We start from the raw sequence: 14,915 nt of genomic DNA, 5'->3' as shown, positions 1-14,915 counted from the left end.
TTAAAAACGTCAAACTAAAAAACTTTATTTTGCAGTTCCCTATTGACTTGCAGCTGACATCTGGCCGGGGCAGAATGGGCTTTTTTTTTTTGCCAAAAAACCTCAGTGGAATTCTAGCCTAAAGCATATCTCTGAATATTTTTAATAGCAACTCAGACAAAATGTCCATAATATTGTACACAAAATATAATAAAAACAATCTATGATCAGAGAAAAAAACAGATTAGAAAAAAAGAATATATGTCACCATCTGGTTTTAATTAGTGGGGAAAAAAAACTAGGTGAAACATTCCCTTTAAGGTTAGGGTCACAAGTGCTGCATTTTACATCGTATTTTGTTGCATATTTGCTGCTGCATATACGGCACGTGTGACCCTAATCTAAAGCTTAACATGAAGTTTTACAGTTAGAGACTAGCTGCTATGATGTCTCCTATACACTGCACACAAAGGGGACCCCTATCTGACACTACAACAAGGCCATGGCACAGGTAATATAGAGACTGAGGCTAAATGTTCTTACCGGCACAATCATTGCTTTTGGTTGTTTCCATAGCAGAAAGCTTTTTACTGCAGTTAACTTCTGTGTTATCTGATTGGTTTCCATGGGTTCCAGCACATAAAGTTAGACCCAGTAACAGGTGGCTATGAATCATGTATCCAGAAACTACGTGCCTATATTATTTACACAATCTCTTTTCTATAGCTTCCTGTTCCAGATAAAGACATTCATCTAGACTTCTGTTTGCACATCATCAATAAGCTCCCCCCCCCCTTTTTTTTATCTTACCTGTGTGTGTAGTGCGCTCCAGCCCTGGCATACTGCAAACAAAAAAAGTTCAGCTTGATACCATTTTTTTTTACAGTCTGTTGTACAATTTACTGTGTTATTATGACAAATGTTTTTTATGTGCTTATGCTATAATTTTCGAACATCAATAATCTGCAAATTAGGTTATTTAGTTTTAGTGCTTACTCCTAAGAAGGTGGGTTTTATAAGAATTGACGTGCAGATTTATTTACAAAGAGAGAAACCTCACCCACATTTATTAAACTTGTGCGACTGGCATAAAAGTAAAAAAAAAATAATAATAATAAGTTTATGGACATTGCAACTTCTATATACCAAAAGACAGGCTTATCCGCCACCTCACCGCAGTGTTGACATGCATTTAGTACATTTACATTTAAAGGGCTTCTCTTGGAATATATACATTTTTGTTACCTGCCTACCTGAGTGCTCAAAATAAAAAGCATGATCATTTATCTTCCCTGCTCTCCCACTGCTGCTGTCATGTCTTCTGATCCTGGCTAGAGTCCGGTCCTTTTTACTTCCGGTGACGTTTCATGCCAACTCAGTCAATGAATGAGTTGTCATTGGAAAGAAAAAGAGAGAGAGAAAGAAGCCAATCACAACCATACGGCAACCGTAAGACGTGACAGCAGCAGTAGAGTGGGGGAGGCAAGTGTGCACACCTTTTACCTATAATATAGCCACTGAGGGGAACACACAATGGGATTAAAAGCCTGATTTTCATATCTTTTAAAGGTGCACCTATCCCATGTAAGTCTAGGACTTTCAGCAGATCAACAAATATGTATGGATTAGCTTTATACCCTTACTTTATACCCTAAAAAACATACAAATTTGATACATTTTAAACAGTAAAAAAATGTGATATAATTTTGGAGAGTTCCCAATCGCCACTCTATATCTTTAGTTTATAACATAAATATAATGATTTTTTTAACAGATTAAAATATATTTTATGCTGTGTTTGAATAGTAAACGCTTATATTTTTGCTTATGACCTGACAGGACACAGTGACATCTAAGAAAAGACAAGCTTGGGGAGAGGTCTTCTGGTCACTCTAACCCCCCAAAAGACACTATGACACAGTGTGAAAAAGGGGTCATTGGTGATCAGGAAATATTGTATAAATAGTGTATATTAAGTAAACCATGCTTTTTTGCTTTCATAGTGCTGTCTTCATTTTCCCTGGGTTCTTAAAGGATGGAACAATAACATGAGGACACTGCTGGATGGCCCGGGACACACAAATTAAAACAGAGGTCAGTGCAAGTCAGGTTCTGCAAGTGTCTGAACCAACAAAAGTAAGCTGGGTCCTTTCCCTCCATGGAAATGCTCATTTTTGTAGAGCTGTATTTCCTTATGTCCAGAGCTTCAGCAGTATGTTCTGTTATTTTTTTCCCATAAAATTGCAAACTGAAATCTTATCTTGTTGCCCAAAACAACTAATCAGTGGTCTTATGTTAAACTGTACTGTGTTTGGTTGCAGAGAGTCTCTTATTTCAACAACATAATTTGGTGACACTCTCGTGTAAGTTGATGTCTTTCTACCCCATTATTTATTATGTACCCATTATTCATGTGGTGAAAACTGTTTACCTGCACCAAATTCATTACATGTGAAGGGCACGGGATGAATATGGTGCAGATCACATTTCTTACTTCAGTACTGAACTTTGTATGTTATCCCTCTGTGACTTTTCGTGCTAGTTTTTATCCTGTGCGATGAAATGTGTGACTTTTTAATAATGCTGCTTGCAGTCAGTTTGTAAGCCAAGTCAGGGTTAGTGTAGATTTGCGCCAAAGTTAGCACAGTTGTGGAAAGATATGCAACAAACTGATAAGTCCACTGCAGGATATCAACTGAAATCACAACTTTGTATGTTCTTTTTGAAAAACCTTCTAAAGCAAAAGTCGCAATGAGACGTCTCAAAACAGCATCTGAGACAAACTGTGACAAATGTACAGTACATTAATAAAAAACATGGTAAAAGCAATAATAAATCCCCCCCTCTGTGTTTATACTGTGCTTGTCTATGTGTGGACACCCAGTGAGTGTTATGTAAATAAAGCCTTTTAAGTGTTTTGCATGTTATGATATTGGCCGTGATTTTCTGTTGTGAACCTGACCTGCTTTTGTCGGTTCTGTGCCAAAACAAACCTACATACCCATGAAAACCAAAAAATGGGGGCATGGCTGCCCGATAAAGAAGTGTGTTTTCTCAACCCAACCTATTTACTATTGAATTCAGGCAAAATCCTGTGAATATATGGCTGGAAATTCCCACCAAGAAATAAGATGGTTAGAACTTTCCTGACCTGTCTGTCCCAATAGTAAATAGGGTAGAATCCTGCAAAGTCTGAAACAACATTCCACTTTGATAAAAACCTAACCAGTAAATCAGGGCCATTGTGTGTTTCATTATAAATTACAATCCTTAAAGGGGTACTCTGCCCCTATATATGTTATTCCCTATCCAAAGGATAGGGGATAACATGTCTGATCGCAACCTCCTGTGATCTTCGGGCCAGCGCTGGGGCGTTACAGTCATGGAAGGCTGGGGCTTCTGTGATCGTGACGTCACACCACTGGGGAAACTGGGGTGCCGAGGCAGAGATTGTGTGGGTGTCCAGTGGCCAAACCCACATGATCAGACATGTTATCCCCTATCCTTTGGAAAGGGATAACATGTCTAGCAGAGGAGTACTCCTTTAACTAAACTAAAGGAAACATAAGGCTAAACACATCTAAAGGTATTGCAGCTGTGTCCACGTAAAACACTTAAATCACTTGAACATTGAAAAGTATGATGTGTGCTAGCAGATATAAATAATGAAACTGTTGCAATGCTCATTTGTCTTTGGCACCCCTTTAAATGTTGATGGGAATACCTAGAATAAAGCCTATACCAATCTTAAACTTCTATATAAAATACTGCATATGGGTACGTTCACACATAGAGGATCCTGTGCAGATTTGATGCGCAGGATTTGTAACTGCAGATTAGAAGCTGTGCTCAGTCATTTAGGTTACATTGAAATCTGCAGCAGAAAATCCTGAGCATCAAATCCTGTGCATCAAATCTGCGTACTTGTGAATGTACCCAATTCGATCTTTGTAGATTTAACTCAGTTCATACATTTGTCCTAAAAGGCAGTAGTGATAATAATAAAAATACTATGCCTCTGGGATATTGGATGAGTGCTGTCCAGGGACCATCTTACCATGTTGCTCACTTTTGGTTATGACTGTTGTTTGCACTCAAGATATTGGAAGTTATTTTATCTGGAATGACCGGTCAAATCTTAGTATTGTAGATGTTATTTATTAAGAAATATGACATGTTTGAATATAGTGCACTGTATTTTTTCAAGAAATAGAAATTCAGGAAAACAGCTGAAGAATCTTTTAGGAACAGGCAAAATTATTGTAATTTGTCCTCCTTCATCTTTAATTCATGTTTGTCTTTTTATTTCCGCATTATATTTTTATTGAGTTTATGTTCTTGAATTTGATTGTTGGATCTCAGGAAGTTTTAGTGCATTGGACATGATCCAAAGTGTGCCCAAAAAGTCATACAAAGAGATTATTATTTATTTGACCTCTCATGTATAAGGTAAAAAAAAAGATGAGAAAAGATGCCAAAAACACAGCTCAAAATATAATAAATGAATGTGAAAAAGTAGAAAGCCATTCTCCCATTTTAAATAACTAGCCAAAAGTTACAACTTTCTTGGAGCTTTTTATGCTCATGACATTAATAAATAGAGTGAATGCATTTCTAAATACTTTTTTTTACCGTAATTAATTTATATGGACCTCCAATATTAAATGAGTGCCATAGTGTTCTGGAAAATAAATACATTTCTTGTAATCCTCTTACCTTTCTGATTCATTTGGGCAACTGAGTTGAGAATCTTCCATTGTGGTTCACAATATATCAAAAGTTCTCTTTGGCTGAGTCTTGAGTGTTTCTCTATTTCATGACATGAAAACTCTGTAGCCATGTCACTCTACAGCCCTGTGATAATAAAAAGGGAAATATTATAGCATTATGTGTACTTAACCCCTTAAGGACCAAGCCCATTTTTTGCGTTTTTGTTTTTTTACTCCTCACCTTATAAAATCCATAACTCTTTTATATTTCCATCTACAGACCCATATAAGGGCTTTTTTTGAGTGACCAATTGTAATTTGTAATGAAAACTCTCATTTTACCATAAAATCTACGGCAAACCCCCCCCAAAAAAATTTTTTAGGGAGGAAATTTTAATGAAAACTACAATTTTGCACATTTTGGAGGGTTTTATTTTCACACTGTACACTGTTCTTTATTCTGTGGGTCAATACGATTAAAATGATACCCATGGCTAGATACTTTTATATTTTTATACCTCTTAAAAAAAATCTAAAACTTTTTGTACAAAATCAGTAATCTAAAATCGCCCTATTTTGACCACCTATAACTTTTTACTTTTTCCATATATAGGGCAGTATGAGGGCTCATTTTATGCGCCGTCATCTGTTCTTTTTTATTTATACCACATTTGCATATATAAAACTTTTAGATAATTTTTTATAAAATTTTTAAAATAAAATGTGACAAAAAAGCTGCATTTTTGGACTCTTTTATTTTTTACATTTACGCCATTTACCGTACGGGATCATTAATGTTATATTTTCATAGTTCAGACATTTATGCACGCAGCGATACCAAATATGTTTATTTTTTTTTTTAAATTACATTTTTGGGGGGTAAAATGGGAAAAACTGACAACTTTAATTTTTATTGGGGGAGGGGATTTTTCACTTTTTTAAATCTTTTTATTTATAAATTTTTCATCTTTTTTTTTTTTTTTTTTACACTTTTTATGTCCATAGAACATAGCAGAAGACCCCGGGAGACGGCCGAAGCCAGGTGAGAAGACCTCCGGCCGCCATGCCGGATGATTGGATCGCCGCGGCAGCGCTGCGGGCGATCCGATCATCCATTCAAAGTACCGCACTGCTCTGTATTGATCATGGCATCTGAGGGGTTAATGGCGGACATCCGCGCGATCGCGGATGTCGGCCATTACCGGCGGGTCCCCGGCTGCTGCTAGAAGCCAGAACCTGCCTTGTATGACGCGAGCACCGTTCCGATGCCCGCGGTCATCAACAGGACGTAAATGTACGTCCTGGTGCGCGAAGTACCACCAAACCAGGACGTACATTTACGTCCGTGGTCGTTAAGGGGTTAATGTACATATACATAAATAAATAAATATATAAATAAATATATATGATAACCATGTATAGTAGAGGTAAAACTCTCTTAATGACAAATTATTATGTCTATGACAATATTCTCCTGATTAAACTGGATACCTGCCCTGAAAATTTAAATATGTTCAAATTTTTCTGACCTATTTAGCCCATTCTATCTCTTAAAAACTTAAAGATATAGCCAACCCCATCTTGGGCATTAGGACATTGGACTGCACTTCTGAAGTTTAGATAAATTATGCCAATGAGTTAAATAATTACAGGGCTGGTACTAGTTCCAACACTAAGACTCCAACTGATTACAATAATTGACAGTTCCTGCAAGATTAATTTAAAGAGCTTGTTCTACCAATAAAACTATTCCTAGTATAGGGAATAAATGTATGATTACTTGGTGTATGACTCCTGGGATCCCCATGATCTTGAGGAAAAGGTCCCAAATCTCCTGTAAGAACGGAGCAGTGGTCACGTTTGTTCACTGCCACTCCATTCATTGTCTTTGGTAGATGCTGGAGCCAAAAACAAGAAACTCAGGGCCATGTTCTCAAGACCATGGTGAGTCCAAGCATTCTATCCTCTATGACCATACATTCATTCCCTATAGTGCAGATAGGGGTTAAGAACAAACATTTTAACAGTTAAATAGGTTCTTGGATCTTACTAAATTATTCATATTAGTTTTTCTTCTACATATTAAAATTGTTCCCTTCCAATTGATTAACATGTGACAAATGAAATCAGACATGTCAAGCTAGTTTTTGCATATGTTGGTAAATGAAGCTTTTATGTGTCACTGATGTTTTAGTATGTAAAATGTTCATTCAGGCTGAATAGAAATACTAGTGACACATAACAATACTAATGAGGAATGAAGGATAAGTGTGACCTTTTTTTCCTTGTCTGTTACTTGTTGTCATATGATGTTGTAAACACTGAATAAATAAAGGATTATATCTAGTTCTCTCTGATGTCATTCACCAGCTATTTATAAAGGTTGTGGTTTGTTACGTTGTATTTATTCTGCTTTATTTAAGAGCTGTTTGCCCAAGGTATATGTCTAGTGATTGAGCCCATGATAAGCACTGATACTGGATGCCAGACTTGGCTTACAAACTGTAGTTTCCTGATGAGAACAACAAAGAAATCAAAAAAGACAACACAATCATATCTATGAGATCGTCTTGCCTTATTATTCAAGGTGAGTCAGCTGGCGGCTTCACCACGGTGGAGACTCAATGGAGAATTGTAGGTCTCACTCCATTAAAGTCTATGGGGGTTACTAAAGCATGTGAGGCCATGTATCCATTTGATCTCTGCATATATGCATTTCCTTCAGACCTCCTCACCCTACAGAATGAGTTTTGGAAGACTAACATTATCCTTCTGAGGTGGAGGGTCTCAGGAGTGGGACACCATCAGACTTGTAAAGTAAATCTTAAGAGCATGCTGTGAATGTCTGATGGTGGAAAACCTCTTTCAGTCTCATCATAGGGACTTTTATATGCATCAAAATAAATGTGGATATCAATCTGTATGTGCAAAACTAGACAAACACAGAATTACATGATGACTTAGAAGTACAGGATTAAGCTATTTACTATTGAGCTTTATTTAGGCAACATTTCTGATAGTTTGACCAGAAACTGTCTGCGATAGGAGTAGGTTATGTAATTCCAGGCTTGATAAACTCTGAGTTACAACTGCTAAAGGGGCACAGATATACCTGTCAGGAATTGTTGTTAGCTAGCACCTGTTAATATATAAAGGATATGGCATCTTAGATATGGTTGAACCACTGAAAAACCTCATGGAGTTTTACTACCAATGGCACAGGAGACCTCATGTTTTAAATTCTACTTTCTCCATGATACCTTAAGCAGGCTGGTGGACTACAGCTACCAAATCTGGTAAGACAATAGAAGAGGCCAATAGGGTTGTACAATACAGAGTACAGTTATAAGCACCATTGAAATACTAATCGACGATCTGCAGTGATTCCGGGTCATCTGGGTCACATGTGACCCAATCACCCGGATAAGAATGAAGATCGGTAGTGTAATTTACACCACCAATCATCATCCATACAGTACTGGGAGGTGGCAGTGTTGTCACCCCCCAGTACAGCTGTGATTAGGCAGCCGTAGTGACCGCACCAATCACGGCAGTCTGGGGGAGGTAGGTGAAGGAGCACATTGCTCTGTTCTGCCCACCATTTCTGAGAGATCTGGTGTGCAGGACGGAGCCCTGTACTGCCATTTCCCCCCTCAGTGTTAAAAAGTGCCCCATTGCCCCCTTTCTGTGGCCCCTAGGCACAGAAAGCAGTCAGGCAAGTTTAGATTAGGTAGGGACAGTTAAGAGTTAAAAAAAAAAGTTAGTGTCTGCGGGTCCATAGCACCTTTAGCTGCATGACACCGGCCCTACAGGGTCGCTGTGGTCTGCCCCCAGCGGTTTTTTTGGGCGCAGACACTTTCTTTTTCTGCGTACCATCTGTAGATGTCATCAGCACCTTTAGCTGCGTGACCCTGGCCCTACAGGGTCGCTGCGGTTTGCCCCCAGCATTTTTGGGGGGGCGCAGAACATTTTTTTTTTATTTTGCTAAACGTGTGGCCGGGCACTCTTAGCTATAAAAGAGCGATCTGCTACCGTTAGCTAAAGCCCAACCTCCGCTGATCAGTACTACGGGTTTTTTGTGGTGAAGGCGCTTTTTCGGGGATTAAATCATATTTTTATTTATTTTTGTACGTATAGGCGGTCCATGCCACCAGTAGCAGGCCTGTGCTGTGTGGACGGACAGTACCTGTGTGTGCGTCCTACCCCACCGCTGTCAGTGATTTATCACTGATCAGCTTTTTTTGGGGTTCAGGCTGGTGCTTTTTTGGGGGTTTTAATAGTTTTTTTTTTACTTTATTTTCCGTTTTTTTTCCTTTGTGTGGGGGTCTGTGTATGTGCCACCAGCCACTGTTCTAGGCTGAGTGGCCAGACCCCCCACTGACTTCTGCGCCCCTTGCCGCCACCAAGTGCTAATCAGTGTGCACACCACTGATTAGGTAAACGCTTTTTTTTGGCGCAAGGTTTTAAAAAAATAAGTCTTTAAAAAAAAAATAAGTAAGTAAAAGTTTATTTATCTTTTTTTTAGTTTAGTTTTATTTTATATTTTTGTTCTTAGGGTGGGTTAGTAAGTTAGGTTAGGGCGGGTTAGGGAGGTAGTATCGCACCACACCACACAAACCAATAAAGTTTTCCCCCCACATATGAACACTTCACCCCCATTAGAGTAGGGAAATAGCCCGCAGGGCGTTTTCAGCGGAGGAGGCATATGCCTTACTTGCCTCCGAATCTGAAAGCACCACAGAGGATGAGGAAGACCCAACCTTCCTTATTTCCTCGTCCTTATCATCTTCTGATGATGAGCCACCAAGGCCACAAACCTCCTCTGCTCCTGACACTTTGCCCCATGCTAGTATGAGTCCCCCTGGCGCACATACTAGTCAAGCCCCCCAGCCAAGTTTACTGGTGCCCCGTACTGGCAAACTTGTCTTTACTCAGCCAGCGGATTTCTGAGTTTGTTGGTGACTCAGGAATCAAGATGGTCATCGTCGGGTTTACTGAAATGGGCTATTTCATGTTTTTTCAGTGACCACTTTGTCGATCTGATGGTTGACCAAACGAACCTGGATGCCCAACAGTTTGTCGCTGCAAACCCGGGCTTTAAGGGGAGACTCAGCTTCCGGCAATACATACCAACCAAGCGAGCGTGGTATGGTGTGACGATGTATAAACTTTGTGAGAGTACCTCAGGGTACACTTGCAAGTTTATGGTGTATGAGGGCGGACATTCCCGTATTGAACCCCGAGAACGTCCCCCCACTCTGAGTGTTAGCGGGAAATAGTTTTGGGCCTTTTGCACCCATTGCTAGATAAAGATTAGCACCTTTACATGGATAACTTTTATACTAGTATCCCTCTCTTCACATCCCTCCCCCACACTGGAAAGAAGGGACGAACCCAGAAAAAATTCAGAGTGTGTCACAGGAGGAGGATTCGGAAGGACACCACCAATCAGTATGACACTTGCCCCGGGCCTCTGCATTAAAAATTTCCATGGAGCACTGAATTTGTAATCCTTTTCCCTAATTTTAATACCGCAGAATTATACTCCAATGTACCAGTCCAGAGTACATTGTCTTCCAAATTTTAAAACCAAAACACCCCCCCCCCCCCAAAAAAAAAAAGAAACAAGTTGGGACGGCCGCACACATCACATTCCCAGAATGATGATTCAGAGCATGGGTTTTGGGGCTGGCATCATTTTTACTTTTGGCTATACTCTGGGTCATCATTCTGGGAATTGAATAACAGTATTAAACTTTTCATCCCCCCCCCCCCCCCCATAGTACACTTCATCCATTCCTGGAAGAAAATAAATTTAGGGAACACCCGTCTGTTCCAAATCTCCACTTCCCCCTATACACCTTCCCTAGGTGGTGTACTGTTGGTAATAGGCTCACATGTGGGTGTTCCTTTCTTGTATTTTCCTCTGAATGTATGTAACTGTTACGTCCATAAGAAACATTGGACTCAAATACGAAGAGTTCTCGGTCATGAGCTCTGTCGTATTTCCAGGTGACAATTCAGCCTCACATGTTAGTTGTTCCCAGAAAGATGAAGCAGAGCATAGGTTGAAAGTTGCAATTTTCAAAAGCTACCCTTCATCCATTCCTGGAAAATAAATTTAGGAAACACTTGTGCGTTCAAAATGTCCTCTTTAGCCGTATACCCATTCCTCAGGGTGGTGTACTTTCTGTAATGGTGTAACATGTGGGTGTTTCATTTTTGTATTTTCCTCTGAATGTATGTAACCGTCAGCTACTGATATGCCATAGACCTCAAATACAAACAGACCTCTATGACTTCTGAGCCTTGTTGTGCGCCCGCCCAGCATGCTACCCCATATGTGGATGTGTTTCCATAGTCAGGAGAAAAAGCCCTCCAAAATCTGTAACCCAATTTCTCCAATAACCCCTTGTGAAAATGTAAATAATTGGGTAACCCCAGCATTTTAGTGTAAAAAAATCGAATTTTTCAATTTATGGCCCACTGTTCAAAAAAAACTGTGCGGTGTAAGTACTCACTCTACCCATTGTTACCTTCCTTGAGGATTTAATTTCAAAATTGTGGTCACTTGCCATTTTTTTTTAAAGATTTTATGTCAGTACCTCAACCATTGCAGTGTAACACTTTAGGCCTCAAATCTCATCGGTTCTGTCTCACTCCTAAGCCCTGTTTTGCACCTGCATAGTGCTTTACTGCCATATATGGGGTATATCCTTATTCTGGAGAAATTGGGCTACAAATTTTGTGTAGCTTTTTTTCTCTTACTACTTGTGAAACGAAAAAAATAAATAAAAAAAGATTGGTTAATACCAGCAATTAAAGGGGTATTCCAGGCCAAAACTTTTTTTATATATCAAATGGCTCTGGAAAGTTAAACAGATTTGTAAATGACTTCTATTAAAAAATCTTAATCCTTCCAATAGTTATTAGCTTCTGAAGTTGAGTTGTTTTTTTCTGTCTAACTGCTCTCTGATGACTCACGTCCTAGGAGCTGTGCAGTTCCTATGGGGATATTCTCCCATCATGCAAAGCTCCCGGGACTTGACATCATCATTGAGCAGTTAGACAGAAAACTTCAGAAGCTAATAACTATTGGAAGGATTAAGATTTTTTTATAGAAGTAATTTACAAATCTGTTTAACTTTCCGGAGCCAGTTGATATATATAAAAAAAAGGTTTTGCCTGGAATACCCCTTTAAGTATTAAAAATAAAAATTTTCACTTTTACGGCCCACTGTTCAAAAAACCTGTGAGGTGTAAGTACTCACTGTAACCCTTGTTACGTTCCTAGAGGGGTCTAGTTTCCAAAATGGTGTCACATGTGGCGAGTTTCTCATGATGGGAGGTTTGAAAATGCATATGGCCCCCGACTTCAATTTCAGCAAAAATTTCTCTCTCCAAAAGACCAATGGTGCTCCTTCTGTTATGAAACCTGTAGCGCGCCAGTAGAGCACTTAACATCCACATATGGGGCATTTTCTTAATCAGGAGAAATTAGGCTTCAAACTTTGGGGTCCATTTTCTCCTATTACACCATGTGAAAATGAAAAAACTGGAGTAACACCGTCATTTTTGTGATAAGAAAAAAATTTGTCATTTCCACGTCCAATTTCAACACAAAGTTGTCAAACACCTGTGAGGTGTTAAGGCTCACTATACCCCTTATTATGTTGCTTGAGCCATGTGTTTTTTTGCTGTTCTGGCACCCTGGGGACCTTCTAAATGCAACATGCCCCCCAAAAACTATTTCAGCAAAATTCTCTTTCAAAAAGCCAAATGTTGCTCCTTCTCTGAGCATTGTAGTGCAGTAGCAGAGCACTTAATGTCCACATATGGGGCATTTTCTTAATCGGGAGAAATTGGGCTTAAAATTTTGTGGTTCATTTTCTCGAAAATTGCTGCTATACTTTGAAGCCCTTTAATGTCTTCAAAAAGTAAAAACATGTCAACTTTTTATGCCAACATAAAGAAGACATATTGTATATGTGAATCAATATATCATTTATTTGGAATATCCATTTTCCTTACAAGCAGTGAGTTTCAAACTTAGAAAAATGCTAAATGTTCAACATTTTCATGAAATTTTGTGATTTTTCACCAAGAAAGGATGCAAGTAACAACGAAAATTTACCACTATGTTAAAGTAGAATATGTCACGAAAAAACAATCTCGGAATCAAAATAAACGGTAAAAGCATCCCAGAGTTATTAATGATTAAAGTGACAGTGGTCAGAATTGCAACAAAGGGCTCAGTCCTTAAGGTGAAAAAGGGCTCAGTCCTTAAGGGGTTAATAATTATACTTTAGCAATATAGGTATTTTTAAAGAGTTTTCGTGTCAGTATTTCCTATGAATATTTAATAAAAGTTATGTTTTAGGTAGGGTAAACAAGAGGATAATGTCACCCCATTTCACTGGAATATTGTGAAATTTGACATTGTTAATTTACCTGTGTACGTTTTTTTTCCTGTATTCTATACACTAAATAGGGTCACTGCTGTATGATTTGCATTGAGGCCTAGGACATTATAGTTACATGACTGCCCATAAACAAAACAACTGTCTGCTAAATGTTCTTCTATTCCTTTACTTAAAGGGGTACTCCGCCCCTAGAGTACCGCTGCGGCACCCCGCTCTCATCACAGCACAGAGCGAGTTCGCTCTGTGCGTAATGACAGGCGATACGGGGGACGTAGCAGCGTGATGTCATGGCTCCGCCCCTCATGACATCACGGCCCGTCCCCTTAATGCAAGTCTATGGGAGGGGGGGTGACGGCCGCCGCGCCCCCTCCCATAGACTTGTATTGAAAGGGGCGGGACATGACGTCACGAGGGGCGGAGCCGTGAGGTAACGATGCTCCGGCCCCTGTACTGCCCGTCATTACGTGCAGAGCGAACTCGCTCTGTGCTGTAATGAGAGCGGGGTACTGCAACGGGGATTCCAGGGCTCCCCAGCAGCGGGACCGCGGCGATCTGACATCTTATCCCCTATCCTTTGGATAGGGGATAAGATGTCTAGGGGCGGAGTACCCCTTTAACACTGGGCATTTAATATCTATAGAGGAGATAAGCAGAAAATGCTCAATCCTTATTTCCCTGGTGTGAGATGGAATCTCTGTTGCAGACTTCCTATTTGACAGAAAAAAATAGTACTGCATGTAGCATTATTTTCTTCCATCAAAGTGATGTAAAACTTGGCATCTTATGATTATTTGTTGTGTTTTCTGGCAAGAGTGATTGTGACGGAACTTAAATATACATCATAAACACTATCTAAATAATATAAACAACATAGAAAAATGTGCACAAACATTACAAAATGTTTTTATATGTTATAAAGACATATCAGAAGTTTGTATCTCTCTAAAGGTGACCGATTAGTGAAATAACCATTATGAAGTAAGGGCGTTGAATATTTTCTCCTGGTCACATGCATGTCTATGGGACTACCTCACTTTCATACACAGAACAGGAAGAGAAATACATGGCTGCGTGCGTCTTATTCCCCCTCTCGTACAGTGATTAATTGGTGACTGAAAACTCAGACCACAACCAATAGAATTTTTTGACATGTCAAAGGTTTTTTGTTTTGTTTTTTATAGATACACTTTAAGGCATAAGGCTTAAGCAGATTTGATGCAGAGGATTTTCTGCTACAGATTTCAATTTAAACTAAATGACTGAGCACAGCTTCCAATCTGCAGTTACAAATCCTGTGCATCAAATCTGCGCAGGATACTGTACATGTGAATAGACCTTAAGGGTACATTCACACATACAGGATCTGCTGCATATTTTTGTGGTGGCCAAGTACAGGAGTGTCCCCCTTGTACCATAGCTGCCCTGTCAGGCAGACTCCATTCCATGACCCCTGGGCCCCCCCCCCCCCCTTCACCTATGTGCCCTGAATAGTTAAATGATGTATATGTTATTCAATGCAATGTACATCATTTGTTCTATACCTTTAAGTACTCTTGCCATGTGATTGTAACCAGGGAAGGTACCAGTGACCATGTGACCTATAGGGATACCTATGAGACCCCTCCAGAGTCTCTTTCATATAAACCCTGGGTGGAGCTAGCTCAGTCTCTTTTTCTGCTTAGCTGAGTTGCAGAGAGGTCAAGTCTGCAGAGAGTGTCTCATGTCCTAAAAAGGCGTAAAGTCTACCACGCAGCCACAGATCCGCAAGTCTACTAGCCCCCAGGTCCAAGTCAAAACCTGGTAA

At 39.6% G+C, this 14,915-nt stretch overlaps 1 protein-coding gene across 2 annotated transcripts in view; it reads right to left on the bottom strand.

Moving 5' to 3' along the window:
• ITPRID1 (ITPR interacting domain containing 1) overlaps positions 1-14,915 on the bottom strand; it is a 248,932-nt gene that overhangs the window by 84,182 nt on the left and 149,835 nt on the right. For both annotated transcript variants that reach the window (XM_056520390.1, XM_056520389.1), the window contains exons 2-3: positions 4,696-4,833; positions 790-821 (exon numbers count right to left, since the gene is read on the bottom strand). In XM_056520390.1, the coding sequence (XP_056376365.1) occupies positions 790-821; positions 4,696-4,736 (73 nt within the window). In that variant the 5' untranslated portion in view covers positions 4,737-4,833. The remainder of the gene's footprint in view (positions 1-789; positions 822-4,695; positions 4,834-14,915) is intronic.

Source organism: Hyla sarda, chromosome 5 (assembly GCF_029499605.1).
Source record: "Hyla sarda isolate aHylSar1 chromosome 5, aHylSar1.hap1, whole genome shotgun sequence".
In the NCBI taxonomy this organism is placed as follows: domain Eukaryota; kingdom Metazoa; phylum Chordata; class Amphibia; order Anura; family Hylidae; genus Hyla; species Hyla sarda.
The sequence above is the reverse complement of the archived record's forward strand: the minus strand, read 5'-3'. Positions and strand labels throughout refer to the sequence as shown.